This window comes from Aythya ferina (genome assembly GCF_964211825.1).
Source record: "Aythya ferina genome assembly, chromosome: 2".
Taxonomy (NCBI): domain Eukaryota; kingdom Metazoa; phylum Chordata; class Aves; order Anseriformes; family Anatidae; genus Aythya; species Aythya ferina.
Window position 1 is genome coordinate 107,237,286 of NC_140297.1, and position 24,078 is coordinate 107,261,363.

At 39.2% G+C, this 24,078-nt stretch overlaps 1 protein-coding gene across 1 annotated transcript in view; it reads right to left on the reverse strand.

Moving 5' to 3' along the window:
• Window positions 1-544: 544 nt before the first annotated feature.
• Window positions 545-24,078, reverse strand: part of RAB31 (RAB31, member RAS oncogene family) — a 62,966-nt gene continuing 39,432 nt past the window's right edge. Inside the window, exons 4-7 of the mRNA XM_084507840.1 lie at window positions 22,616-22,687; window positions 20,849-20,955; window positions 15,598-15,707; window positions 545-4,850 (exon numbers count right to left, since the gene is read on the reverse strand). Coding sequence (XP_084363966.1) covers window positions 4,753-4,850; window positions 15,598-15,707; window positions 20,849-20,955; window positions 22,616-22,687 — 387 coding nt within the window. The 3' untranslated portion in view covers window positions 545-4,752. The remainder of the gene's footprint in view (window positions 4,851-15,597; window positions 15,708-20,848; window positions 20,956-22,615; window positions 22,688-24,078) is intronic.

Consider the following 24,078-nt stretch of genomic DNA (forward strand, 5'->3'; position numbering starts at 1 on the left):
AATTCAGGTGAGTTTAAAGGCCTCTTGAAACAGTAGCACTAAGAAGTATGAAATACTGCGTACTTCTTACGGGAGTGTTAATTCCTAAAGACACACTCAAGGGGCATCAATAAAAAGTAAAAGAAATGTGCCACCAAATATAAAATGTACAAAAGAGTTACGTGTCATATGAGCCATACTAGTCACCTTTACTATTCCAAGCGAGTGGTAACCACAAGCCCACTTTTTCCTGATAGCCACTCGTCTAAATTTCCACGCTGGTACTGGCCACTCAGGTACCTCTCTTCTAAGGGGTAAGTCAAACAACTTTTGGCAAAGGAATCTTCAGGTGCTCTTTTCCTGTTTTTTTGAAAGCCCGGCTGAGCTCCAGGATCCTCCCAGAATGCGTTCAGCTTCTGCTAGAAGGGCAGTCCACTCACACACAGTTTCAAGCAGCATTTTAAATACCCATTAAATAATCTGCAGATAGCCCTTTTTCAAGAGCAAATAATGTGAAAAGCAGGACATATTTTGTTCTGCTTTATTGAAACCAGACATCCCCAAATCAAAGGTATTTAAAACATTTATTAGCATTAATCACTGTAGGTTAAATAAAACACAAAAACTACGTTTTAGGGCAAAAATATTATTAGGTATGATACAATTAATATGTAAAACAGAAAGTATTAACAGATTGCAGCATCCTATACATGAAGCGAGTGGGTCCAGCCCAATCAAAGCCCTTATATAAACAAAACAGAGAAAAAGTACTTAGTAAGTGATTTTAAACTGACAATTTATCACTGACTGTGGTTTAAATAATTAAGGGTAGGATACTAAAATACATCATCACTTTACTGAAAAGGTCTGATTATAGTCAGAGTGCTCTCATTATATCTAGTCATGCTTATCATCACATGCCATGAAGGATTAGTGAGAAGACAAGGGATGATAGATAACTTTTCTAGTTGTTAACGTATACCCATGTTATATTGTAACACTTCAGATAGACCTGCTGTACCCTGAACAAAAATAATTGGACTTTTTTTATTTTTTTCTTTTTTTTTTTTTCCCTTTTTTTTTTTAGTGCAACTTCAATACTTCTGAGTCTCAATTCTTTGATAATAATGGTGTTTTGTAGATTTCTGTCTGCAAGACCAACTTTTTCTATAATATGCCATTTTCATGCATAAGAATGGCAAGTCAACAATTGTACCTATGTGTATCTTCATCTTCTTGCTAACCTTCAGCCTGTAGCTTTTAGTTCCTAAAGATGAAATGATCATTAAAAAAAAATGTACTTACAGAATACAATGTGCAGTATATGAGAACCAGACATAGTGAAAACACTACATGTCAGTATAGCAATATAAAACTGTACTTATATACACACAGATATGCAAAGCATATATGAAAACTAGTTCCTTTTTTCTTTTTTTTTTTTTTAAACTAGTTCATGACTAGCTGGAAAAGCAAGTCACCCACAACTGGACGGTCACAGCCTTGAATCATGGTGCAAACAGACTCCACCAAGCATACTTGGCACTGCAGCTCGTGTTTCAGTCCTGCTGACAGCTCTCCTGGGGAAACCAATCTTCAACAAGTCCAGCACCAGCTGGTCAGTGAAGAACTGCAGCACTATTATTATTATTGCTATTATTATTATTATTATTATTAGAGCAGGTCAGCTACAGATTTAAGTGTTCCTATACAGTAATTTAGCTTTCAACCAGCCATTAACTACTAAGGAATTACGGTTGCTGCTGAAACTTTTGACTCAGAGTTTTTTTTGTATGTCATTTTTCTGGCTGTTTAAGAATGGTGGTGGTACTTTCTGAACAAAGAAGGCAACAGAAGAAAGCAGAAATCATAAATTTTACATTTGAAAATCACAATTTTTGAAACCAACCATTCCCCTGTTTGAAGAGGCAGGTTAAAGCTGCATTTCAGCTTTGACAAACAGCAGATAGACAACACCATCATTGAATGCTGGCCCTGTCTTCAAAGAATATGCAAGAAACTATACAATACAGTTGCTTTATATTTTCACCTGTGACTTCAGAGCTGTCCACTGAAGCTTACCTTAACCCAAATTTCAAGAACTTATTTGATCAAAATCCTTATTCATTTAAGATTTCCTTGACTAAAAGCAGAATAAAGTAATTTAGATTTGGCCCACCAAATGCAAAAATACCTTTGAGCCTACTTCGCTAGCATTTGAATATTAAAATCTGCCAGAGATCCATTGTAACAATTTCCAGTTCTACACTATTTGAAGATGTAACTCACAAACCTGCAGTGATTCACAAACAGCTCAACGGCAGCTGTGAGAGCTGCTTGTTCAAGACAGTATCTATTCCACACAGACCAACACTAATTGCCAGTTCCAGCAGAAATTCAGACTACACCAGGTACTTATAGAGTTGTCTTACAAAGTTTTCAGACATCTCAAGTGGGGTTTAATGCATTCTGAGATGTCACATTACAAAAAGGAAGATGCCATACAGATTGATGAGAAGTTAACAAGTCAGTTATGCATAACTACTATACATTGAACTAAAATTCCTAACTTCTTCTAAAACGTGGGCTAAATCTTATCATGTTTTCTTGGTAACGGGTCTAGCCTTTGACTGGGTTTTACTTGAGAATCACCAGATCTCTTGCAGTGTGAGGTCACAGATCCCATTGACTACCTGAATCTGTGTTGTTGATCAGTTTGATATTTCTTTAGCACTGCAGGCCTGGTTAACCTCCCCTGCTTTCCCGTAGCTGTGTGGGCTTCCTCAACAGCTCAGGGAAAGAGCCAAGCAGATGTGCTTCCACTGGGATGGGATAGGAGGGTCCCTAAAGGAGCCTGTCTCCCTCCCCATATCCTCATTAAATTTTCATGTGAATGACGCTGGATTATCTGTAAAATACTTGCTGCAACTAAGCAGTGGCACAGGTCTTATATCAACACAGGTGACATAACAAAGTTTACCCTAAATATCCTTTCTCTTGGTAGCTCTTGTGTCTACGTGCATTATCCAAGGACAAATTTTCAAGTACAAGTTCTTTCAAAGGAATCCAAAATACCTGAAACATGGAGCATAGGTGAAAAAAACAATGCAGTTTAGATTCTTCGATAAGAGCAGGTGGGGAACACCCCACCTGATGTTAACTATTTCAGCCCTCTGAAGAAAAGGAAATAATCCTGTTCAGTATATCCAGCTCTGGTTCAAGCGCTAACACTTACTGCTATTTATCAAAGCAATCTCACAACCTAGCAATAAAGTCTGTTTTTATGCATAAACACAGAAGCCCAGCTCTAGCCTGTCTGTTTATGATTTATAGCAGGAAGTTATTTTTCTCTTTTGATTACTTTTCATAAGGCCCCCAACAACATGCGCTGAGGTTAACTTTCTTAGTAAGAGAACAAATGAATGCTGAGAAATGCGGCTGGGACTCTGCTTTTGAAGCCTGTTTTCCTTACCCTAGTTCAGATTTCAATTTGAATTGATGAAGAAGAGAGCGCCATGATTTATCATCTCAATCACACACATTCATAAAAGATGAAAGTGGAGAGCACATACGGTTTTACAATATTCCCAGTACGTAGCCATCTACTGGATTTATTTTTCTACACTGTATTTTTTCAAGTGCATTAAGCTTCAAAAGTATCAAGCAATGGGTCTTCCAAACTGCATCCCCGTGTTGGTGAAGAGACTATTCCACAAATGAACAAAATTGCATTTGTAAGGAAACATTCTACTTTGTTTTATTATATTCCAGCCTTTAAACCCAAATTATATGGTGCTTTCTTAAACCATTTTTCTACAGAATTGCCATTCTTCAAACAGCCGCAGTGAGACCTCTTGGGGTGCTGAGGTGAGACAACCAAGGAGTCCTCCCAACTCACTGGGGCAGCGTGGTGCTCTTTTAGAAATAAAGAAGTGGAATCTTTTAGCAGAGACAACTTCAGTCTGGGACACAGAATTGGAGGAAACATGGTAAGTAACAGAGGTTAAACCGGCATTTGTGTTCTCTACAATTGCAGTGATTAATAAAGCCTGTGCCCTGGAGAAGAAATGATTTCAGGCAAAGCGTAGTGGCTGCAAGTTCCATTCTTTCTGGAGCAGTGAGAACTGCATGGGGTCCAGCAGTCTCCTTCATGACGATTCCTTCTTTCACATACACAGCAACCTCATGACACAGATTTTGACTTGTAGCCTGTAAAAATTGCACTCACTCATCCTTTGTTTCCATTTTTCTAATTAGCAAATTCAGTCCAGTTCTTGCTGGCATTTACCAAACGCAGAAGTTGAAGCTACAGATTTAGAAAAATATGGAAGCAGAGTCCAGCTAGCAAGATGGCAGAGAAACTGTAAGCCAAAACTCAGGTTTTATGTGTTTTTGCACCCTATTATTACACAGAAAGCTCTAAAGACATGCCAAGTCCACTTTGCAATGTAAGAAGAGAAGTTTTTGTAGCAAATCTACAATTTATAATATAAAAGGTTCTTTTTATTAAAAAAAAAAAAAAAAGTCAGTGGCTTAAACAGAGAATCAGAATTCTTAAGACGTTGTAATTTTGAGAGGATTTTCCAAGTAAGTTTTGCAAAATCACTTTGAAGTAAAGCTTTCCACTTCTGGTCCTTGCATTATTACTCACGGGAAGTATTGAAATTACTGCTTTCAAGATAAGGAGCCACATCACCGAGATCATGAAGTCCTTTCTCAGTGAAAAAGCAAACGGTGTTGTTTTTCAAGTAAATCTCAGAAGATCAAGTTGGGTCAGCAGCACCGCCTACCCGTCTGTGAAGTCTGCTTTCCAAGTTTGATTGCTCCATTGTTACCATTTTCATGAGGATCTAAGGGTGGAATTTGCCGACCTGAAATACATGAGGAGACACAGCGAATTCAATTTTCCCAATGTACTAACAACGCATACAGATAATTGGATGATTTAGCTTCCATAAGAATTACATCTGTAAAGTTTCACCAGAAAAGAACCATCTTCTTTGTACCTTGAATCTTTTCCCCTTGCATTTGCTTATGAAAGGAGGATGTTTTAACATTTAAAAAAGACATATGAAATACGGCTATCAAAGAAAGCCCTAAGTACACTGAAGTTGTTACACATGGATTTAAAAAAGTTATCTTACTTAGAAATTCACAACTAAGATGCAGAAAATTCTTGGCTTTCTCCTAATTCCACTTAAACATGAATGGTTCTAGTTTAACAAGATCTTGACACTCCTAAATCTGCATGTCATTTAGTCCTTGTACACTAGAGCTTTACAAAGTACTGTAATTAAACACATACTGCCTATACTTGGAAAAGAAAAACAAATCTGTTCTTATTGAATCCCTCTGTCCTTCAAGGGGTACCTATGTCTCCGGGGATGACAGCTTTTATTAATTAACAACACCCATCCCCAGCTCTCCTGACTTCTTAATAATCTTAAGGGGTGATTATTTTAAGCATCTGCAAGAAGTTCAGCCATCACAGAAGATGTAGACATCTCCCCCAGGGCATAAAGCACTGATCCACGTCTCTACCCTGTGTCTCATTAGTACTGCTGCATCTTTGGTCTAACTGGCTTACCTACTCATGGACAACATACCATAATATGCTCAATTATCAGAATTGTAAGAGGAAAAACAAGATCTTCCCAAGTCCAACCCTGGTCTCTGTCTTTGGTCAGGCCTGGCTTTTCCATTACACCTACTGTGTCATCTCTCTTTCAGTATCTCAGAGGTTACAGTCACGATAACTTACTTTCTCGCTACCTTGTGGATTTGCTGGAAATTTTTTTCTGAAGCTGAATCTAGATTCTGTGAATTACTCCTGTTTTTACTCCTAACTATGTTAAATAACAAGAGTCAAAATATTTAATTGTTGTTATACGACACTTCGAGAACATAAAGGCTCGGTGAACAGCTGATCATGATTCAGGTGGGTCTTAAGAGTTCAGATTTCCCCATCCTCTGCTGTATTTATTCACAGCTCTATCTTTCCAAATATTCCATGAATTATTTATATATGTTGAAGCCTGAGTCCTGCAAATTACCTGAGGGTGGTGGCAATGAATTAAAACCGTTCAGGTAAAATCCAATCCCAATGAAATCAAACAGCAATATTTCATTGGTCAAACTTGTCCCTAAATTACCTTTGGTCAAATCCATCAAAATTTCATCTATCTTGTTCAATCATGTCTGAACAGGTGTATTGTACAGCAAAAGTGAGACTTTTGGAGCAGACAATCTTATGTATTTCTACAACTGAATGAGAGGACAAAAATTCGTCATATTACTAAGGTAAAAATACTGTATCTGGTCCAACATAGTAGGAAACAAGTATCTTGAGGGCTTAAGCACGTATAAGCACTGTCATTACAGCTCTGCACTCTACTTTAGGTTAGTAAAATATCAGCTTTACACCCTGCATACAAGCAAGAAATCTAGTCATAATCTAAGTGCCCTTTGGAGGTAAAATAAAAAGCAGAATAGGTGGTCAGAGATGTTAGGATGTCATCAGTTCTATCAGCTTTGTTTGGGGACTGTCTCCACTAATTCGTGAAAGCTTTAGAAATTATGAAGAACATATTATCTGTAAGAGGCTTTCGAAGAAGATAATGTTGTCATTTTAGAGACATACCTACGATTTCCAGGTAAAATAAAAACCTGCCCATTTGTCCCACAGCACAATGTAGCTAAAAACAGTTGGAATCTATGGACATGGTTTCCATAAGATACCATTAAGCAAACAAGCCCTAAACATTTGTTTCTTCTAACAGTAAGTTGGGAAGAGGAGAGCTCTTACAGGCAAACTAGCTTAACTTTTGTTTTAGAAGTCCGCATTAAACACTTATTATCTCTGTTTCTCATTCAGTATTTCATAGTTCTTATAAGTTTCAAATCTTTTCTGTAGCACTTTGATGGTATGCAAACAAGCAGGCAAGCTTATCTTTGGAGCAAAAACATTGTAAGCTTCAAGGTCAGCAAACACTTTGGCCAGTTCACGGCAGGACACCATACACATGGTTAAGAATCACCTTGGTTTGTTTCATTTCTCATAATGATTTTTTTTTCTAAAAAGTAGATAACAGATACCAAGCATAAAGAGAAAAATCTCTAGGCATAATATTTGCTGATTAATTATTCTGGGCTTTGATCTTAAGTACTGTTTGTCATTAACCACTCATGCTTTCTGTTGTTTTGATATCCCCCCTTGAATTCAACGCAAGGAAATAAAGTTTTAAACAGATTAAAAGTTTACAAGTCTGAGTTTTTTTGTTTGGTTGTTTGTTTGGTTGGTTGGTTGTTTTTTTGTAGGTGAGTTTATTATTTCTCCTATCATTATTTCTCCTATTACAACATTTGTTAAGCCACTGAGTTAAATCATTTTAATTTTAGTAACCAGACTTATCCCTGCTCAAGGAACTTTTACCATCCAATGAGGAGCTGACAGGAGTAACTCTGCTGGAGCATGAAGCTCAGTCTAATAACTAACTGGGAACCGGCTCCACAGCAAACGATATGGTGATTCTTCACTAAGGGTCGTGGGAAATGGTATTAATTTTAGAAAGCATGCTTTCATTACAGAGCAATGGATCTAGGTAATAGGAAAATAACCAGCCAGAAAGCTGTGTGGCTGATAGTCTCCCCCTGGGCCTCCTTAGCAGCCAGTCTCACAACCACACTGTAACAGGGAAAGGTTTACGTTGCAAAAGAACATGAAGGATTAGCAGAGAAACGCCGAGCCTTCATCTGCATTTGGTGCTTCTGAAACAGCTCAACTGCTATTGCTACCTAAAAGGATCATCATCATCTCATGTTGTAATCCAGCTATTGATAAACATAGCGCTAATATTGCTGACACCAACACAGTCCAGCTGGCCCTGAGTCAGGATCACTAGAGGTTATAAACTGAATTAATTTTTTAAAAAGTATATACTAATTTAAAAGTATTTTTCACTGGCATACATAACTTCTGTTCCAGAGAAAATTAAAAAAAAAAAAAAGATGCTCATCTACCTCTACCTTTTATAACCTACAGCACTGCTAATGTATGCTACTTTCTTCATGCAGTAGACATCAGATAGGAGCAGTAGTGCCCCAACATTTGGCCCAACAATTCTCTGCTCGAGAAATAGATAGATTAAGACAGTTCCTCCTCAGACCAAATATTGCTCTGTTAAGACTGAGTTAGCTCAAAAGTTCTGTGAGATATGGAACTCTTCTGTTGCTTAACTGAACAAACTAGACCATAAATCAAATACCTTTTCCACATTTTACAGAGCAGGACACAGCCAGCCAGCTTACTATTTGACAAAAGAATACCAAGCACATGCTTTAGGATTCCAGATGAAACAGGTGATTAGAGAAAAATAGATGTGCATACATTTATCTAAGAACTGGTAAAAGGGGGAACTTCAAGATTCATTATTAAATCATTCTGCTAGAGGCAATATAAAGCTCCATATGGTTCCCATCACTGACACTTACATGGAGTAAAGTCTATTGACTGTGATTTAAATTAGATTTTGCACCTGCATTAATTATGTAATTACATATTTTGATTTAATTTTGCTAATGTTTAGGGCATGTTTCATAGATTATTTCACGCAATGAAATTGTTGGCAAACATTCACCTCTATGCAGAGGCCTTGGGGTCCTCCATGATCTCATTCCAATAAGCACATAATCATGTATAAAATAATAATCATCACAACAGACTGCTCAAGGTAGGATTACAGAAATATCAAGGTTCTGAAGTGAACTTCCCAGGTTAACAGGTGGGAAGCACTAAATCAGCTATATCCCCCTTTCTGGCATGTCTGAAGGTCAGGGTCTGCTCCAATGCCCGGCTGAGTTCCAACTCCTGCTTTTGAATCTGAGATTTGTAATGCAAAGAGATTAATTGGCACTCTGGGAATTGTGGTTCTGAGAGTGCCAGAGGCAAAGGAAGGGAGGGAGGGACAAGAGGTAAAGAAAATAAGAGGGAAGAAAAAAGAAAACTGGAGCAGGAAGCAAGAGGCAACAGGGACTGGGTGACAGCTCTGCAAGAAGATCTTGAAGAAAGGCAGACGGGGATTGCTCTGCTGCAGCTGGAAGCATGACGCATCATCACAGTAATAAAATCTGCTCTCTTTGTTCCTTTTTGAATGTGATGCTCCAGTTGTAAGTGCTGAACAGATAGTCAATTAGTGTGTGTAGGAGAAAGGAAAATTAATGTCTGTTTTCTCTCAGCTTTCTGACAACGTGCTTGCTGTGGCTCACCTGAGAAAAGCTGGGCTGCCCCAAGTACAATGGTTAGACAGTGGCCAGAAACTCCTCCTAAAACTGCTAGCTGAACCAGAGCAAGGTGAACCCCTGCAAAGTACAGCTTTCTGTAAGCCATATTAGCAAAGCCAGCCATCCGTGAATGCACGGCAGAATGCAGCAGGCACATCTTACCCAACAGTTTTGGCATTTGCATATGTGACCCTTTGTGCTTGTAGGACTTATGGCAGTCACACCTCTTATCTCCCCAAATCCCTTCATCCTTTGAAACCAGTTTCACTGGTATGTTAGAATGTCCCCGTGTCTCTGATGTGGGTTATAAAATTTGGCCCAGTAGTCAGTCTCTATTTTCCTCTTCTCACCCATACTGCAGTGAAGCAGAATTTTCCCAATTTATGGAGCTGACAGCTGTTTACTTCACGCAGTAAATTTTCATGCAAGGTAGCACACATTTACAATAAAGGACATTGCATAAGTAAACATAGGTTGCAATTATTTTAATACTTCTAATAGCATATCTAATAGCATCTCCAAGATTGTTTTTTTTTTTCCAAGCAAAAGGATAAAATTGTGACATTCAAGTTCTTGCAAGGGGATGTGACAATACTGTTCATGTAATCAAAATCACCAGAAAAAAAAAATCTTATATGCATCAACGTAAATAACAGAAAGCCTTTAATTAATAAAAAAGAAAGACTTTAATTAATAAGAGCTCCAATCTTGAGTTGAGGTCATGCTGTAATTAATTTGGGTCTGTTTCAGTTTACTGATTTGGTTATGTTGAAAAGCTCACCTATGGTTGGAGAGAATTCCGTGACCTTACAAGTTTAAGACTAGTCCAAAGGCCAGTAAATTTTGCCTCACTAATCAAAATTTTGAAAGCAAGAGGAGAAATAATCCTCTAACACAGGGACCATAAACTGTAAAGAATATAATCTCAAATCTTCTTCCATCTTTTACAGTATTGTGAATATCCCCCACAAAAATTCAGTTATGAGCTTGGGCTATAGCAAATCACATGCCAGAAGTGGCATGTGAATTTCACTGTAGTATGAAAGTATTTGATTTGCTTAAAATGTCTTTCACAGACCTCTCCACAGTAGTTCACAGATCTCTGCCTATCAAAAGATACCACGATGAAAACAACACAAAGCTCTGCAATTGCCCACCTACAACTCTGTTCATGTAAGTAAGGCCATTTTATACATTCCTCTGCAGTCTGTTAAGTATATGAGTGGTTAAACTATAAACTCTAGAGGGTCTTTTTTGTTGTTGTTGTTGTTTTTTAATCTCCCAGTATTTCTAGGAAACAAGTATTTGGGTTACATTAAATATTCAATATATGAGCTGCTGGCAAGGCATCAGAAAATCAATAGCTTCATATGTGTATAACTGAGCATTTACCACATGAAAGGTTGTATCCAGAGACAGAAACTCTCTGCTCTAATTAGCAAGCCTACTCTAGGAAGAACTTTCTTCAATGGATTGTTAAACATAAGACTGTCTTGTGCTCTTAGTACTACCATCAGTAAGACTGGAGTGTGATAACAGCTCTTTACAAGCCTTCTGCAGCGAAACCCCGATAATCCTATTCCTCATTTCACAGAGGATGCTGAAATGCTCCAACCTTGGTTCCTTTGGTAGCACACCGGCCCCTATATTTGCCAGACTTGAAGAAATAATGCACAGCCAGAGTTTATTTGTCGCTTAAGCACATGGCTATTTCCTATTTCATTTGGCTAGGTATTCTTCAGCAGCTTACTTGTCCCACTGCCTGTTTACCTTTGGACCTGCGGAGGCGGAGGGCTGTTAACCTGGGAGGTACATCTCAGCTGGCATTTGCAGGGGTGGCTTTTATGTAATCTTCTCTTTCGTATCTGGGGCACCTCCATGCTCAGATAACAGGCAGTATACACACACACACACACTGAAGAGAAACAGCTGGGTGTGTACTAGATTTGAATAATGTAACGAAGGCTTGTTTTACTTGTTAAATGAGCGGGTGTTTGAAAATTACAAGGGTGTGATTGCTTGGGAAAGCTTGTTTAGTCATTTAAAACCTGATGGGTAAGCTGCCTTCACAGGCACAATCAGCGGTCAGTGTACTGCAGTGTACCCATAAACAAGAAGGGACATACAGACGTGGTGTGACCCAACACACATCCACAACTTTTACCACTATTTTTAAATACATTCCTGGCATTTTTGCCGTTGCTGAAGTCTATACAAGTGGCGAGTTCCCAGCATCTCCTAGGGCTGTGATTCTTCTAAGGCTAGGAATCAAAACTTAATTAGCAATCACTTGCATAGACGCTTATCTTTTAAACAAAACAAGAAACCCTAACAAACATAAACAACACAACCACTGGAACACATGAAATAAATACATTATATATAATCATAATATATAATCTTATATATATATAAAAATCTGAAACCCTTTTGATGCCAAAAACCTTTCAAGAAAGTCATCTGGAAAAATTTAATCCAAGCAGGGAATATATGACTGTACTAATGACATTCTTTTCTTGTTTACAGAGAAATAAGCAGCCACGTGATGTTTCACAATCACAGCAAGCCTTCAGTCAGGCGCTGCTAAATGTAATCAGGCTAAGTTGACTGGCTTGCCATCTGAAATCACAGAGGTACATGAGACAGCCAGGAGCTGCATTTGATTACGCAGCTCGGTGAAAACTCTCCAGCACAGAGGACACCTGACTTTGCTGACTCTTTTGCTAAATCTGCATCCCCAACTTTATTAGCCTAAGTATACTGCCTGCAGAGTCCCTGTCCCACCAGAGTTGCCCCACTGTCAAAAAATCAAAAGTTTTTGCAGATTCCAGTCTTTCACATCTTGTACTTTCATGTGAAGAATTAAGGATAACATATTTGTTTTGAGGCTCTGCAACTAAGACATACCTCAGAGCAGTCAAATACTCGAATCCTGAGACTTATCAGAAAAAAAAAAAAAAAACAAAACACTTTTAAAAACAATGCAATATAATAACTTTATGGAGGTTACAGACAGATGACTCCATTTATAATTTTGTCAAGATTTATCCGGTTGTTAGCAAAACGATCCAGTTTCCCTTTTATTTTCCACTTTCTCTTTATCATTACATGGAGTAATTTTTTCCCATTATACTATTTCACTCCATTCACCGTATTTCCCCTGCAAAAGAGACAGCTGTTATCCACTTTAGAAAGCTGAAATGGTTATGCTCAAACAGCCTTGGAAATATAATATGTAAGCCAGCAGAAGGTAACTTTTCAGATAAATTAAAATGTAGTCTACCCTTTCTGTTTGCCGCATCTATTTTGGGAAGGCTTTTAATGGAGAAATTCTCCACACGTGTTGGAATCTCCTCTTCAATGCAGACTGCAAAGCAGACAATACATTAAGGTAGTATACCTACAAGAGCCACTATACACAGTAGCTGCTGCCTCTGCTCTGGGGCTGGGGAGCTGCACCATGCCCTTCTACAGAAGCACAGTGAGAAGGGCACAATCTCTCAGGCAGCATGAAAGCAAACCCAAAGCAGCAGCAAGACCTACAGGACACCACATGAATGAAACTGTCAACAGGGTTGGAGCCCCACAGAGGGGCTTCAAACACAGAAAAGGCAGAAATGTTGCCATGCAACTTGGTCCAAAGATAGGCTATTTTTGAAGTCGCAGCCTGCTCACTGGAGCCCTAAATACAAAGACTGAAGTGGTATAACACATCAGAAAGATATCCCTTTACTCTGTCATAATCATGCTAATTCATTTCTCCTGCTGGCTAAGCGTTTTTCACTTGGTTTTCACTGTATTTCTGTGAACACATACTACCAAATCTCTCCTTTCTCTCCTCTGAGTACTTGATAAAGTCACGAGTACATCCACTGAGACCTAATATTTCTATATATAGAAATAATTGCCTGTGGTATTAAGTGCACTTGCCTGCTTATCTAGTTCATACGAAATTCAATTTAGCTGATTTTCCTCATCTAATATACCCATTATTAGGGGCAGTTCATGCTGCCAGCTGCAGCGCTGCCTATCAAAAATGGAAACTAATTATCTAATTACGTGGCAAGGATGAGTTCCTCCGCTAGAACATTCACAACCATCAGAGACAGGCAAGGAATAAACTATCACAAGGAAGAACCGGTTCCTCCAGACAGCCATGTTACACATTCGCCCTTTTTCAAAGGACATAACAGAAAGGTAGACGTATTCTAGGAAAATCAGTTCTCATTGACAATTTCAAATACAACCCATGCAAGCCCAGCAATACTTGAACAGGCAAAACATAATAGATAATACCAGCTGATTTATGAATACATGAAGGGAAATAAAATAAAGACCTTAGAGAAACAAAGGTGAGGTTGAGCTGGCCTCCTATTGACTAGTCTCCTAGGCCTCTGCACCCCCAAAAACAGGATTCAGGGAGAGGAGGAACCACTAGTGATGAAAGAGGATCAAGTCATGGAGCTTTTAAGAACTCTCAACCCCTACAGGCCTGAGGGTGCACAGGGAAAGAGACCCAATGTCACTGCAAAGCTGATCTTTATGATCTCTATCATATCTGAAAGGTTTGAGACATTGAGGGAGGTCCCCTATGACTGAAGAAAGGCAAATATTACATCTGTCTTCCAAAAGGGCAAGAATAATAAGCCTGGGGTCTACAGGCTGGTCGGCCTCACTCTGCTTCCTGGAAAAAACATGGAAAAAATCCTCTTAGAAGCTGCTTCCGAGCACATGAAAGTAAAGGACATGAACATAAACATGAACAGGACCGCTCAGCATGGACTTAACAAGGGTAAATCATACCTGACAAGCCTTATTGCCCTAAACGACGAAATCTTGCTGGATCTGTGATGAGGGGAGAGAACTAGATGTCACCCTACCTTGACTTCAGCAAGACTTTCAACATTTTCTCCTACAGCATCCTGATATACCCAAGTCAGGCTTTTATTGTCTAGATAGGTAGACTATTAGCTGTGTGAAAATTTGGCTGGATCATCAGACTTAAAGGCCACTGGTTAACAGCATGCATCTACCTGTAAGCCAGCTACAAGTGGAGTGCTTCAGGTACCTTGCTTAACATCTTTTATTGGTGACCTGAAGGAGAAAAAATACACACCTACTCCAAGCCTCAAATTCAAAGGTGCAGTCAATATACTAGAGGGCAGGGCTGCTGTTCAGAAGGCATTAGGCTAGAAGGAGGAGTGAGACAACAGGAGCATTATGTGATTCAGAAAGGACAAATGCCAAGTCCTTCATGGGGAAAGGAAGAGCCCCTGGCTACAAGACAGCCTGGGGACTGGCAGCCCAGGGAGAAGCTCTGCCACAAAGGACCTGTGGGCAGCAAGTTGAGCACAAGCCAGCAGTGCTCCCTGGCAGCAAAGGTGGCCAACAGCATCCAGAGTCATACCAACAACACTTAAGCCAGTAGGATCAAGTGAAGTGTTTAGCTCCCCCTAGATAGTGTAACGCCTGCTGAGTAATGCTTCCAGTTTGGGGCACCACAACCTAAGAAAAATGTTGGCAAACTGGTGTGGCAGTGGCCAAGAATTGAACCAGGGGAGGTTCTGACTTGATATAGGGTGTGGTGGACGGAGAGGGCCATGCCACTGTGAAGACTATTTAAGTACTGAATTTGGCTGCCCAGACAGGTTGTGGGACATCTACCCTTGGGCCCAGCTGGAAAAAGGCCTGAGCAACCTGGTCTGAACTCACTAGCAAGTCTGTTTTGAGGGACAAGTTGGACTGAAGGTCTCCTGAGGCCTCTTTCAGCCCACAGGGTCCTGCAATTCCCCCCACTCTTAGCCAGAGACTCAAAGTGGAATTTGTAGGACACAAACTGAACCAGACATTTTTTCTGATCCTTGTAAGGAACGTCAACTTCATCTTGTTAAAAGACTTAGAGAGATTATTTATTTATTTGTTTGTTTGTTTGTTTGTTTTAATGGATTCCACTGCAATGACTGTTTTCTACTTGTTGTAGCCCTCCAGGCATATTTCTCAACATTTATGTTTTTATCAACATGATGATAAGATCAGCAGTGTCTCCTCTACAACAGACTTGGTCTGAAACATAAGATATGACCCAGTTTGGGATTTAGACACAGATTTAGAAGGAATAGGCCTACCCTGTATCTACTATGTTTTGCTCTAGCACATTCAAAGTCACTCTTAGCTTACATCTGCATAAAAAGCAGCCACACTACTGGCCTAATGAATTTCTTGATGTCCTTGGGAAAGAAAACTTTAGACCCGAAGCAGACAACCATTTCCAGAAGCCCTCTAAACAATCACCATTTAAAATAAATAAGTAAAATCTTGTTTATAATATAATTTACTTACTTATTCCTTGAAAGAGTTCTTCAATGTTAACAGCATTCTTTGCACTGGTTTCAACAACAATTGCACCTATAGATTCTGCGTATTCTTTGGCATCCTTGATAGGAACCTCCCTATAAGAAAATTGACAAATAAATGAAAGCAGTTTTTCAAAAAAGAATTTAGTTTAAAAAATAGCTTCTTTGTTGTAATTGCTCAAATCTTTATCTCAGAATGATTAATATGTGTTGATAAACCATGTGATTCCTGCTTCCACCCTGGCCCACATGGATACAGCAGAGTAACTCAAGAAAGACTGATCCAAGATACAAAAGACCATTGTGGACTTCACAAAATAATTTGTATCAAAAGGCCCTGGGTTTTGCTTGTTTTTTGAATGTGTCACGTAGTAATATTTGGAAGGTAACCAGATCTAGAACATACATGTTTATTCAAATTAACCCTTTTGATCACGTACTCGATTTCCTTCAAGAAGAACTCCTTTCAGTGAGTTCTTAAAAACAAGATAATCACAACAGTACTGTGGGTTAAAGTGTACCAAATATCTCCAGGGACAGCTACTGCCCATCATCCTCTGAAATAGCTTCATTTTCATGTTCTTTTTTCTTCTTTCTCAAACACATAAAATGACATGATTGCGATACACGTTTCAGGTGGTCATAGATGCCTGCCTTGACAGAAATATACTTAAAAACAACGTTGCAGCTAAATACTGTCAGTTCAGTACAACCACACACATTAAATAAATCTGAAGCTTCCTGCAGCGCAACACTGGAACATTAAACACAGCCTAATCAGAAAAGCATTAGTATGCTCGTCCTCCCTGCAAAAGAAGTCATCTTTTTCTTTTGTCATTTAGTCACACTCAACATATCCGTATTTCACCAATGACCGATTTACAGATTTGTTGACCTGCTGTTGAATGCATGCCTTGAAAGAAGTGAGATAAATTAAATGACAACCCCATTTATTTGTCTTTTAAATGTGACCTTAGTAAGAAAAGCATTAAAACACTAGCAAAAGACCTACAGCTCTGCTGATGCAGCCAGCAGCAGTACTGTCCTTACCATGTATTCAGACAACATAGCGTATGACTACTGTGGAAGAAAACAATAAGAGCATCGCATATCTAAGAGTTTGCAATGTGAAGGAAAGTAAGGCAGGCTCTGAAAAGAAATATGAAAGCCATTGACTCCAAGCTCATTGGCAAGAACAAATCTGAGAGTACCAGATTCGCTGGGGGAATAAAACCAATCTGTGCCATGTCACCAAAGTGATGCCATCCTAAAATTACATGTCCTCATTTCGTAGCCAGGGCTTCATGTGTGAAACATTGGTAAATGCAGTTCACAACATGCAAAATAACTGCTTCAGACACAAAGCAAGTCCCACGCTGATGTTGCATCTGCCTGAGCCAGGTGGCTACGCTGATCCCGGCTGTGCCTGCCATTATCTGTAACCCCTGCTCTTCCTGAATTTGAGCAACATCTCAGAAAGAGAAACTGAATGCTAACATGTGAACACATGCTGAAGTACCAAGCCACCAATGTTACTTTTATTTCCAGTTGTTCAGTATTTCAACTGCTGTGTTTTGTATGGCTTTACTGTTGCATGTTGCACAGAATTTGCTTCAACACCTTCACCCCACAGCTGTGAAGTACTAATCCAGAGATTCCTCGTACAATTTCTTCCTATTACCAGTGTCTCGGACTTTAACAGGAGGTATCTCAGTGGGAGCACAACAGTGTAATTTCCCAGTTAGTTTATGGAGGTATATTATTTTAAATAATTCAGGTCTGCTGCTCATGGGAAAAATCTAAAGAGGCAGAATAGTTTCCTGATTTATTACAAGTGGTTTCCAAAAAATTAGACTGCAATTACAGTATCTGGAGCTTGCTTCCACTACTTGCTTCTTTTTATTACATGTCTTTCTAATGAAGAAGGCACTGTGAAAGCAGCTTTCTCCTTGCTAACTGTGAAACTGCACCTTGGCCTTTATCATGAAAGGTATTGCCATCTGTGGATGGCCATGGAGATTAAAAAAAAAAAAAAAAAAAGTAAAAAAGAAAATTAACTACATAACATAATATTCAAACCACAGTAAAGCAGACATTTCAGAGCATAGGGTTATGTAATGCAGGCTTGCTGTAACTTAGATAAGAAAGCAAACTTCAGCATTCCAGGAAAAGATAAAACAGCAGCACATGAGAATATTCCAAGGAAGCATGTCAAAACTTCTGAGCCCTCTCTGATGACATTTCTAAAGGAAGCCTATAAACTCCCACAGCACATGGCAGTAAATATCTCCCTCCAGTGCTGCTGGAACTGAAAACTCCACTTGATGTACATGTGCATAGCCTGAATGTCAGTCCAAAAGAAAAAGCAGAAATGATCAAACTCTAAGCCAATAAGTGAATAAACATCAAGATGGGTGAAGAACCACCATCATAGTGTTGAGAAAGCTGAGAAAGTTCCAGGCCTACAGGGAAAGTTAGAAGAATACCCAGTTTGAAATTTATCAATTATTTCATTTTATGCTTTCCAAAGCGTTCTGTTGATTCAATCCCCATTGAGATTTTCTGAATAGTTACTGAAATAAATAAGTATTCTAGATGGATAGGGGAAAGACCTGAGCAGGAAATTTTGATGGATTCTCTAACCAAGGACCTGGCACTTTCCAGTGAACATGATATGTTAAGAAGGTGCACCATATTTTCAGAGAAGTAATCACTACTCAGTTGCTGTTATGACTATTACTTCTTTATTGCTCATATATATATATATATATATATATAGGACATTTACAACTTTTTCATATTTATATCTCAGCTTCTGCCTTTGAAACTACTTTTTAATGACCTGTCAGAAGGACAGGACACATATCAGTAGGAAAAGGTTATTACTTAAAAATATGCCAAACATTCAGCAGTATTATAGTCAACAGCATTATAACAAAGATGGGGATTTATACTAAATAAAACTGCCTGTCTAGCAGTAGAAAATCCTTCAAAGTGAAGAAGAAATTTACTTCCACAAAGCACCAAGAACTGCTGATAGCCTATTAACAACACTGTGAAAAGCAGCATGACTACTGTGTGTCCCAAATCCATCTGGCAGATCAAACACAGTTTTTAGATACTAAATGAGGAGGGTAACATGGCCAATGATTATGAAAAATAGTGCCAGCCTTTTGCCAGAGGAAAAGAATCAGTTCCTACTGCTTCCATTCATACCTCCTTATATTGCCTCCTACTTTCATAGAGATGGCAGAATGAAATCAACTGGGACCTGGTCAGCCAGTCCTCTATTGCTTCCATTCATGTAGGTTTTTAAAGCAGCTGTCTCTCTAATTCCCAACAAAATATCTGCCAGAAGTTCTACAAAACCAAACAGAGATGCCAAAAAAGCATACAAACAGCAGCTTGCTTTTGTGTGCTCACATTGTTTTACTTTTAAATTCTCCGTGCCCAAACACATATGCATTTCTACTCATTGAAGACAGTGTGATAAATTGGTGACACATTCCACCTATAATCATTTTTACTGAAGACACTTTTAAGACATAAAGCAGACAGAGAATACATACAGATACATGTGTTGCAGAAACAATCAGATTTCTGGAAAAACTGAGAAAATAAAGTGTATGATACAGTCTGCTCTCTATTTGTCCACCAAAAATCTCTTTAAATTCACATTGCTGGATGACTTTACAAAGAGAAAAGGCTGAGGGGATGCAGAAAGAATAATTGAAGAGGAAAAAAATTCTCAAAACTTTTCATAATTATGTGGGGGAGGGCAACAAAATGACTAAGACACATTAGTTCATTGAAGACAATGAGCACCATGCAAACACTGGGATATTTTGTGCATGGAAGAGCTGCACTGGCCAAACAGGAGCAAGAAATGGATGATCAGCAATCAGTAGACGTAACGTCTGAGTAAACGTGGTGGGTAACGTGGCAGGAAAAGCACAGTCACTCACTGAGGAACCACGGTATTCTCACAACACGTCTATAGTGCAAGCTTTTCTTCATGTCCCTACATTAACACGTCTCCAGTAGAACACATTTGAAAGCTTGCAGCCACAGCAAATGCTACCAGAAGGGAGGGGGAGGAGAGGCTATAGATTCATTTGCAATTAGTGCCATTTTTGACAATCTCCAAATTTATTATCCTTGATTTAATCGGGCAAATGTATTGCTCAGAACATTTAAGCAATAAATTTGAAGTGACTCTCAGGGCAACTGAAAGCTCAGATTCCTGCCAGCTGATTTTAGCTTATATTTTTTCTGAACATCCTTTCCTCTTGTTTCTGCTTCAAATTTGGAGACCTTTAATATTTCATAGTACAGGACTCAGTTTCACCATGCTGACAAACATATCACTTCATCATGTAGGAGATACCAACGTATTGTGTCCCCCATTCTTAGAAAACCAGGAGTCTCCAGTGTCAGGGCTTGTTCAGGTTTTACAGAAAGCTGTGACTCAGTTTTGTTTTGGTTTAGGACTGACTGAGGAGTGAGGAAAAAAAATTACACAGGCTCAACCCTTATATATTCCTTGAGTCATTAAACACTGCATCACTTACTTCAAGACACACATGTGCTTCAGAGTTCTAGTGAACCTGGGCCAAAGTAACTACTATAAAACAATGGGGATATATCTGAACAACCGTGACAGTCTTTGACGTCCTTAAAAGAGAGCCAAATATAGCCATGGAGCTGAAGCAAGAAATAACAGTCATGGACTGACACAAAGGTTTCACTGTTGCGCAACAGAATGTGCTTCCACTCCCCAAAAGGATAAATGCAAACCCAAAATACAGCTAACAAGCAAAAGAGTGAATCTAGCTTCGCTCTCATCCCAAACAACATAATCTCAGCAGATTCTGCCTTCCCCTCACTCTCCCAAGACGTTCTTGCTCCGCACAGGTGACAAGTCTTACCTGAAGGTCACGCTCGAAGAAAAATACACACACACAAAAAAAACACACACTTTCTACATCCCATATGAGACAGTTTCAGTTGTTGCAAAGCATAAAGCACAAGTTCTCAAAATTACTCTGAATAAAGTTACTCTACCTCAGGCCCATCCTTCTAGCTGAGTTTTTCATTGCTGGGTTTGCTCATACCATAACATATTCCGCATTTTTAACGTGATTGGAAGACAAAAGTAAAGCAAATTGGTTACTTGAAGGAAGAAAACGCAATCAAAGTCACTGCAATCAAAGCAACAGGAAAAATGGATGCATTACCTGATATCAGAAAGATCACATTTGTTTCCAGCGATGGCCATTACAATGTTTTCAGGACCATGTTCTTTTAGTTCTTTCACCCATTTCTTCAAAGTATGAAATGAATCCTAAATCAGAGAGATGATAAATAAGCTAAAAGCATAGTTGCCATTGATGTTTCTATTTGATTTTTGGTGTTTTTTTTTGTTTTTTTTTCAAGTCAGAGGAGCACAGCTTTGACAGTACTAATGTAATAGTTTCATAGACCTCAAGTCTAAAAGATTGATGGATCTATGCAATCTGCTTTCCAAACTACATCATAAGACTGCCACAAATTTTCACTGTTGTGAAACTCGTTCACTGTTTTTAAATTTCTTTATTTTCAAGCAGAACTGAATGTTTCTCTTAAATATTCACTGATGAAGAAACTGCCACAGCTCTTCTTTTAAGTTTATTTAGCAACTGATTTCCTTCATTTTTCACATGAGCTTCATTTGTCTCATTTCAGCTTTTCCCTAAGGGATTATCTCAGTCACTCTCATATTTTCAGCAATGTCCAGAAGAGTTTTCAATGACCCCTCTCTCTCCTTCTCACACACACAGCCACACTCCTGTATTTCCAAATTTGTGACCTGGTAAACCTCAGTTTACTCATTAGTAAATGAAAGAGACAGGTGACAATTCATCTGGCTTTTCCCCTCCAAGTACAAAATTCAAATACTTTTTGATGATACCTATCTTTTAATAGTAAATTTTCTACTTGTGCACACTACTGAATTAATAGGATTAAAATCACTTTTATTCCTAGAAAAATTCATTTTACTACATTAACTTTAATATCTCCAAAGAGGGAGCACTGTCAGTCATTTGGGAAAAAACACCCATTCTACTCTAATGGTCAACTCTGTGAATTTTAGGCATCAAAAAGTGAAATACACATCTCCTACTTTCCCCTCTATTTTGTGAGTTGTTCCACATAAGTTTGGAAAAAGGATCGCAAAACCAAGTTCTATTCTTACAACTCATTGCAAGATCAACTAACAGACATTTAAATTACAAATAACCATCAGTTCAGTATAATTCACTCATTCTCATCTTTTCTTGGCAAATTAGCAAAGGAGAATAGCACCACTGTGCTATAGTGGCCACCATCCGCTGCCACAGATCGTTACACTAATGCACTGGAGAACCAACTCAGCCTTGTCAACTTAGCAATAAATAATTCAATTTGCAAGATAGGAATAAAATGCAAGTGAACTGTTATGTCCATCCATCCATTAATGTCTCCTCTAACTTGGCTTTATCAGTAGGGGGCTTCTTTCAAAAACAGGGGAAAGGAATTCAGCTAGAGCCTCCAACCTCCTCTGGCTAAGAAATGAGGAAGAGCAGTTCAGCATCTGAAAATACAATTTTCATTCCAAATGAATAATGTTGAGCCAAAGGTCAGAGGCTTATTTCACTACTGGTTTCAAAGTTAAGCAGCTATGGAAGACTTCAGTCCTTCAATGCAAACACGAGATTATATGCTTACTTAAAAATAATTGGTAACATGTAAACGACAGAATTTCTGTCCAGTTGACGAAGCAGCTAGCTGTTGGTTGTTTTTTTTTTTTTTGCAGTAAAATTCATTTCCACCGGCTCTGGGTGTCCCTGCTGAGCAGGGGGATCAGACCAGATGACCTCCAGAGGTGCTGCAAACCTCAGCCCCGCTGAAGCTGTAGGTTTTGCATCAAACCTGGGCCCAAGCAGAGCACTTACCATAGGCAGAAAGCATGCAGAAAGCCTTACCTGCTTGGTGATATCATAAACTATCACAGCTGCTGCTGACCCTCTGTAGTACATCGGAGCCAAGGAGTGAAACTGTTAAAACACAATGCCACACCAAAAAATAAATAAATCGTGAATAAAACATCATTTGTCCCCTAGAGACCAGGCCTCGGTGGTGGTTGTGGGCCTCCAAATTTCCTTAAATCCCCATGAAACAATGAAAATGGAGTCCTCCCTCTTTTCTCCTGCTGCTCTTCATCCTGCTGGACATAGTGGTCTGCACTATGGGCTCTCTGTAGCTTTTGCATTACAGTGCAAGGACTCCGAGGAGTTCTGACATGAAATTCCCTGACATTTGGAAGCCTCACCTGACAACATATATACCCCTTACACTGGCAAGCACCAAGGTTTTGCTCTGTAGTTTTTAACAGACTGAATTCAGCTTGGGGTTGAGGTCTGTAATAACACTGCAAATCACTCTAAATTATCTTGTCAGAAAACCATGAACACCTGTCATGTTTAGTTATCCTATCCTGTAACAGTTTGAAAAACACGGGTTCTTGCCATTTAAGTTACTCTTCAGCTCGTTTCAAGTCAAACATCTTTTTAAGAAAAAACAACACAATAAATATGTTCAATATAACAACAGCTTGCCAATGAGCAGCACAGTTTTCACAATTTACCATGACTAAGCACCTGATTTAGAATTGCATCTTATAATTACACAGAGAGAGGAAGTCGAGAAGCCTTTTTGCTGATTCACCTAAAGCTATTCTTAAGCAAACCAAAAATAATCTGCCTTGGAAAATACGCTTAGCCTCACTGCACTCATGGAGCCATTTTGCAGATTTTCACGCGTGAAGAAAGTCACCTGTAAAAGCTTTGTACAAAACTGCAGCTAATAGCTGAAGATGGGTCCTGAACCAACTGTGTTATTAGGGCAGGGCATGAATTTCAATGCCTGGTGAAACCTTCGTAGAGGCCCATGTGTCACACCGCAAGCCCCTGCAGTCTCATGGGACACATCTTTGCCTGGAAACTGTACGTCCAGGCAAAGCATTTACACCTAGGCAGCCCAGGAATGTCATTTCCTATGCAACACAGAAAGTGAGTTATTCATAAGAATACGAGGCCATGTGCCAGTGTGTAAGCTGTTCATCCAGTTCAAGGTCGGTGCTTGCCGGTACCAACGGGGAGGATGCACACGCAGTAAGCGTGACAGATGGCCAAGAGCTGAAGTGCTTTGGGGAGGGATGCAGGTGGAACAGCTCATTAATAGGAGAAAACAGCAGGAAGGGGGATGAGGGAAGGAGAGAGGAATCAGCCGAGCAGCCAGGTCTGCAGAAAAGGGATCAGCCAAGATCCTGAGGGAGTCGGGTAGATGCATGTCTGCCAGGCTTTTAGATGGCGGCCTTATTGCATGTTTAATGCTGTAAATGCTTTTCAGCATTTTTAGCCCTCCAGATCACTACAGAAACCTCCAG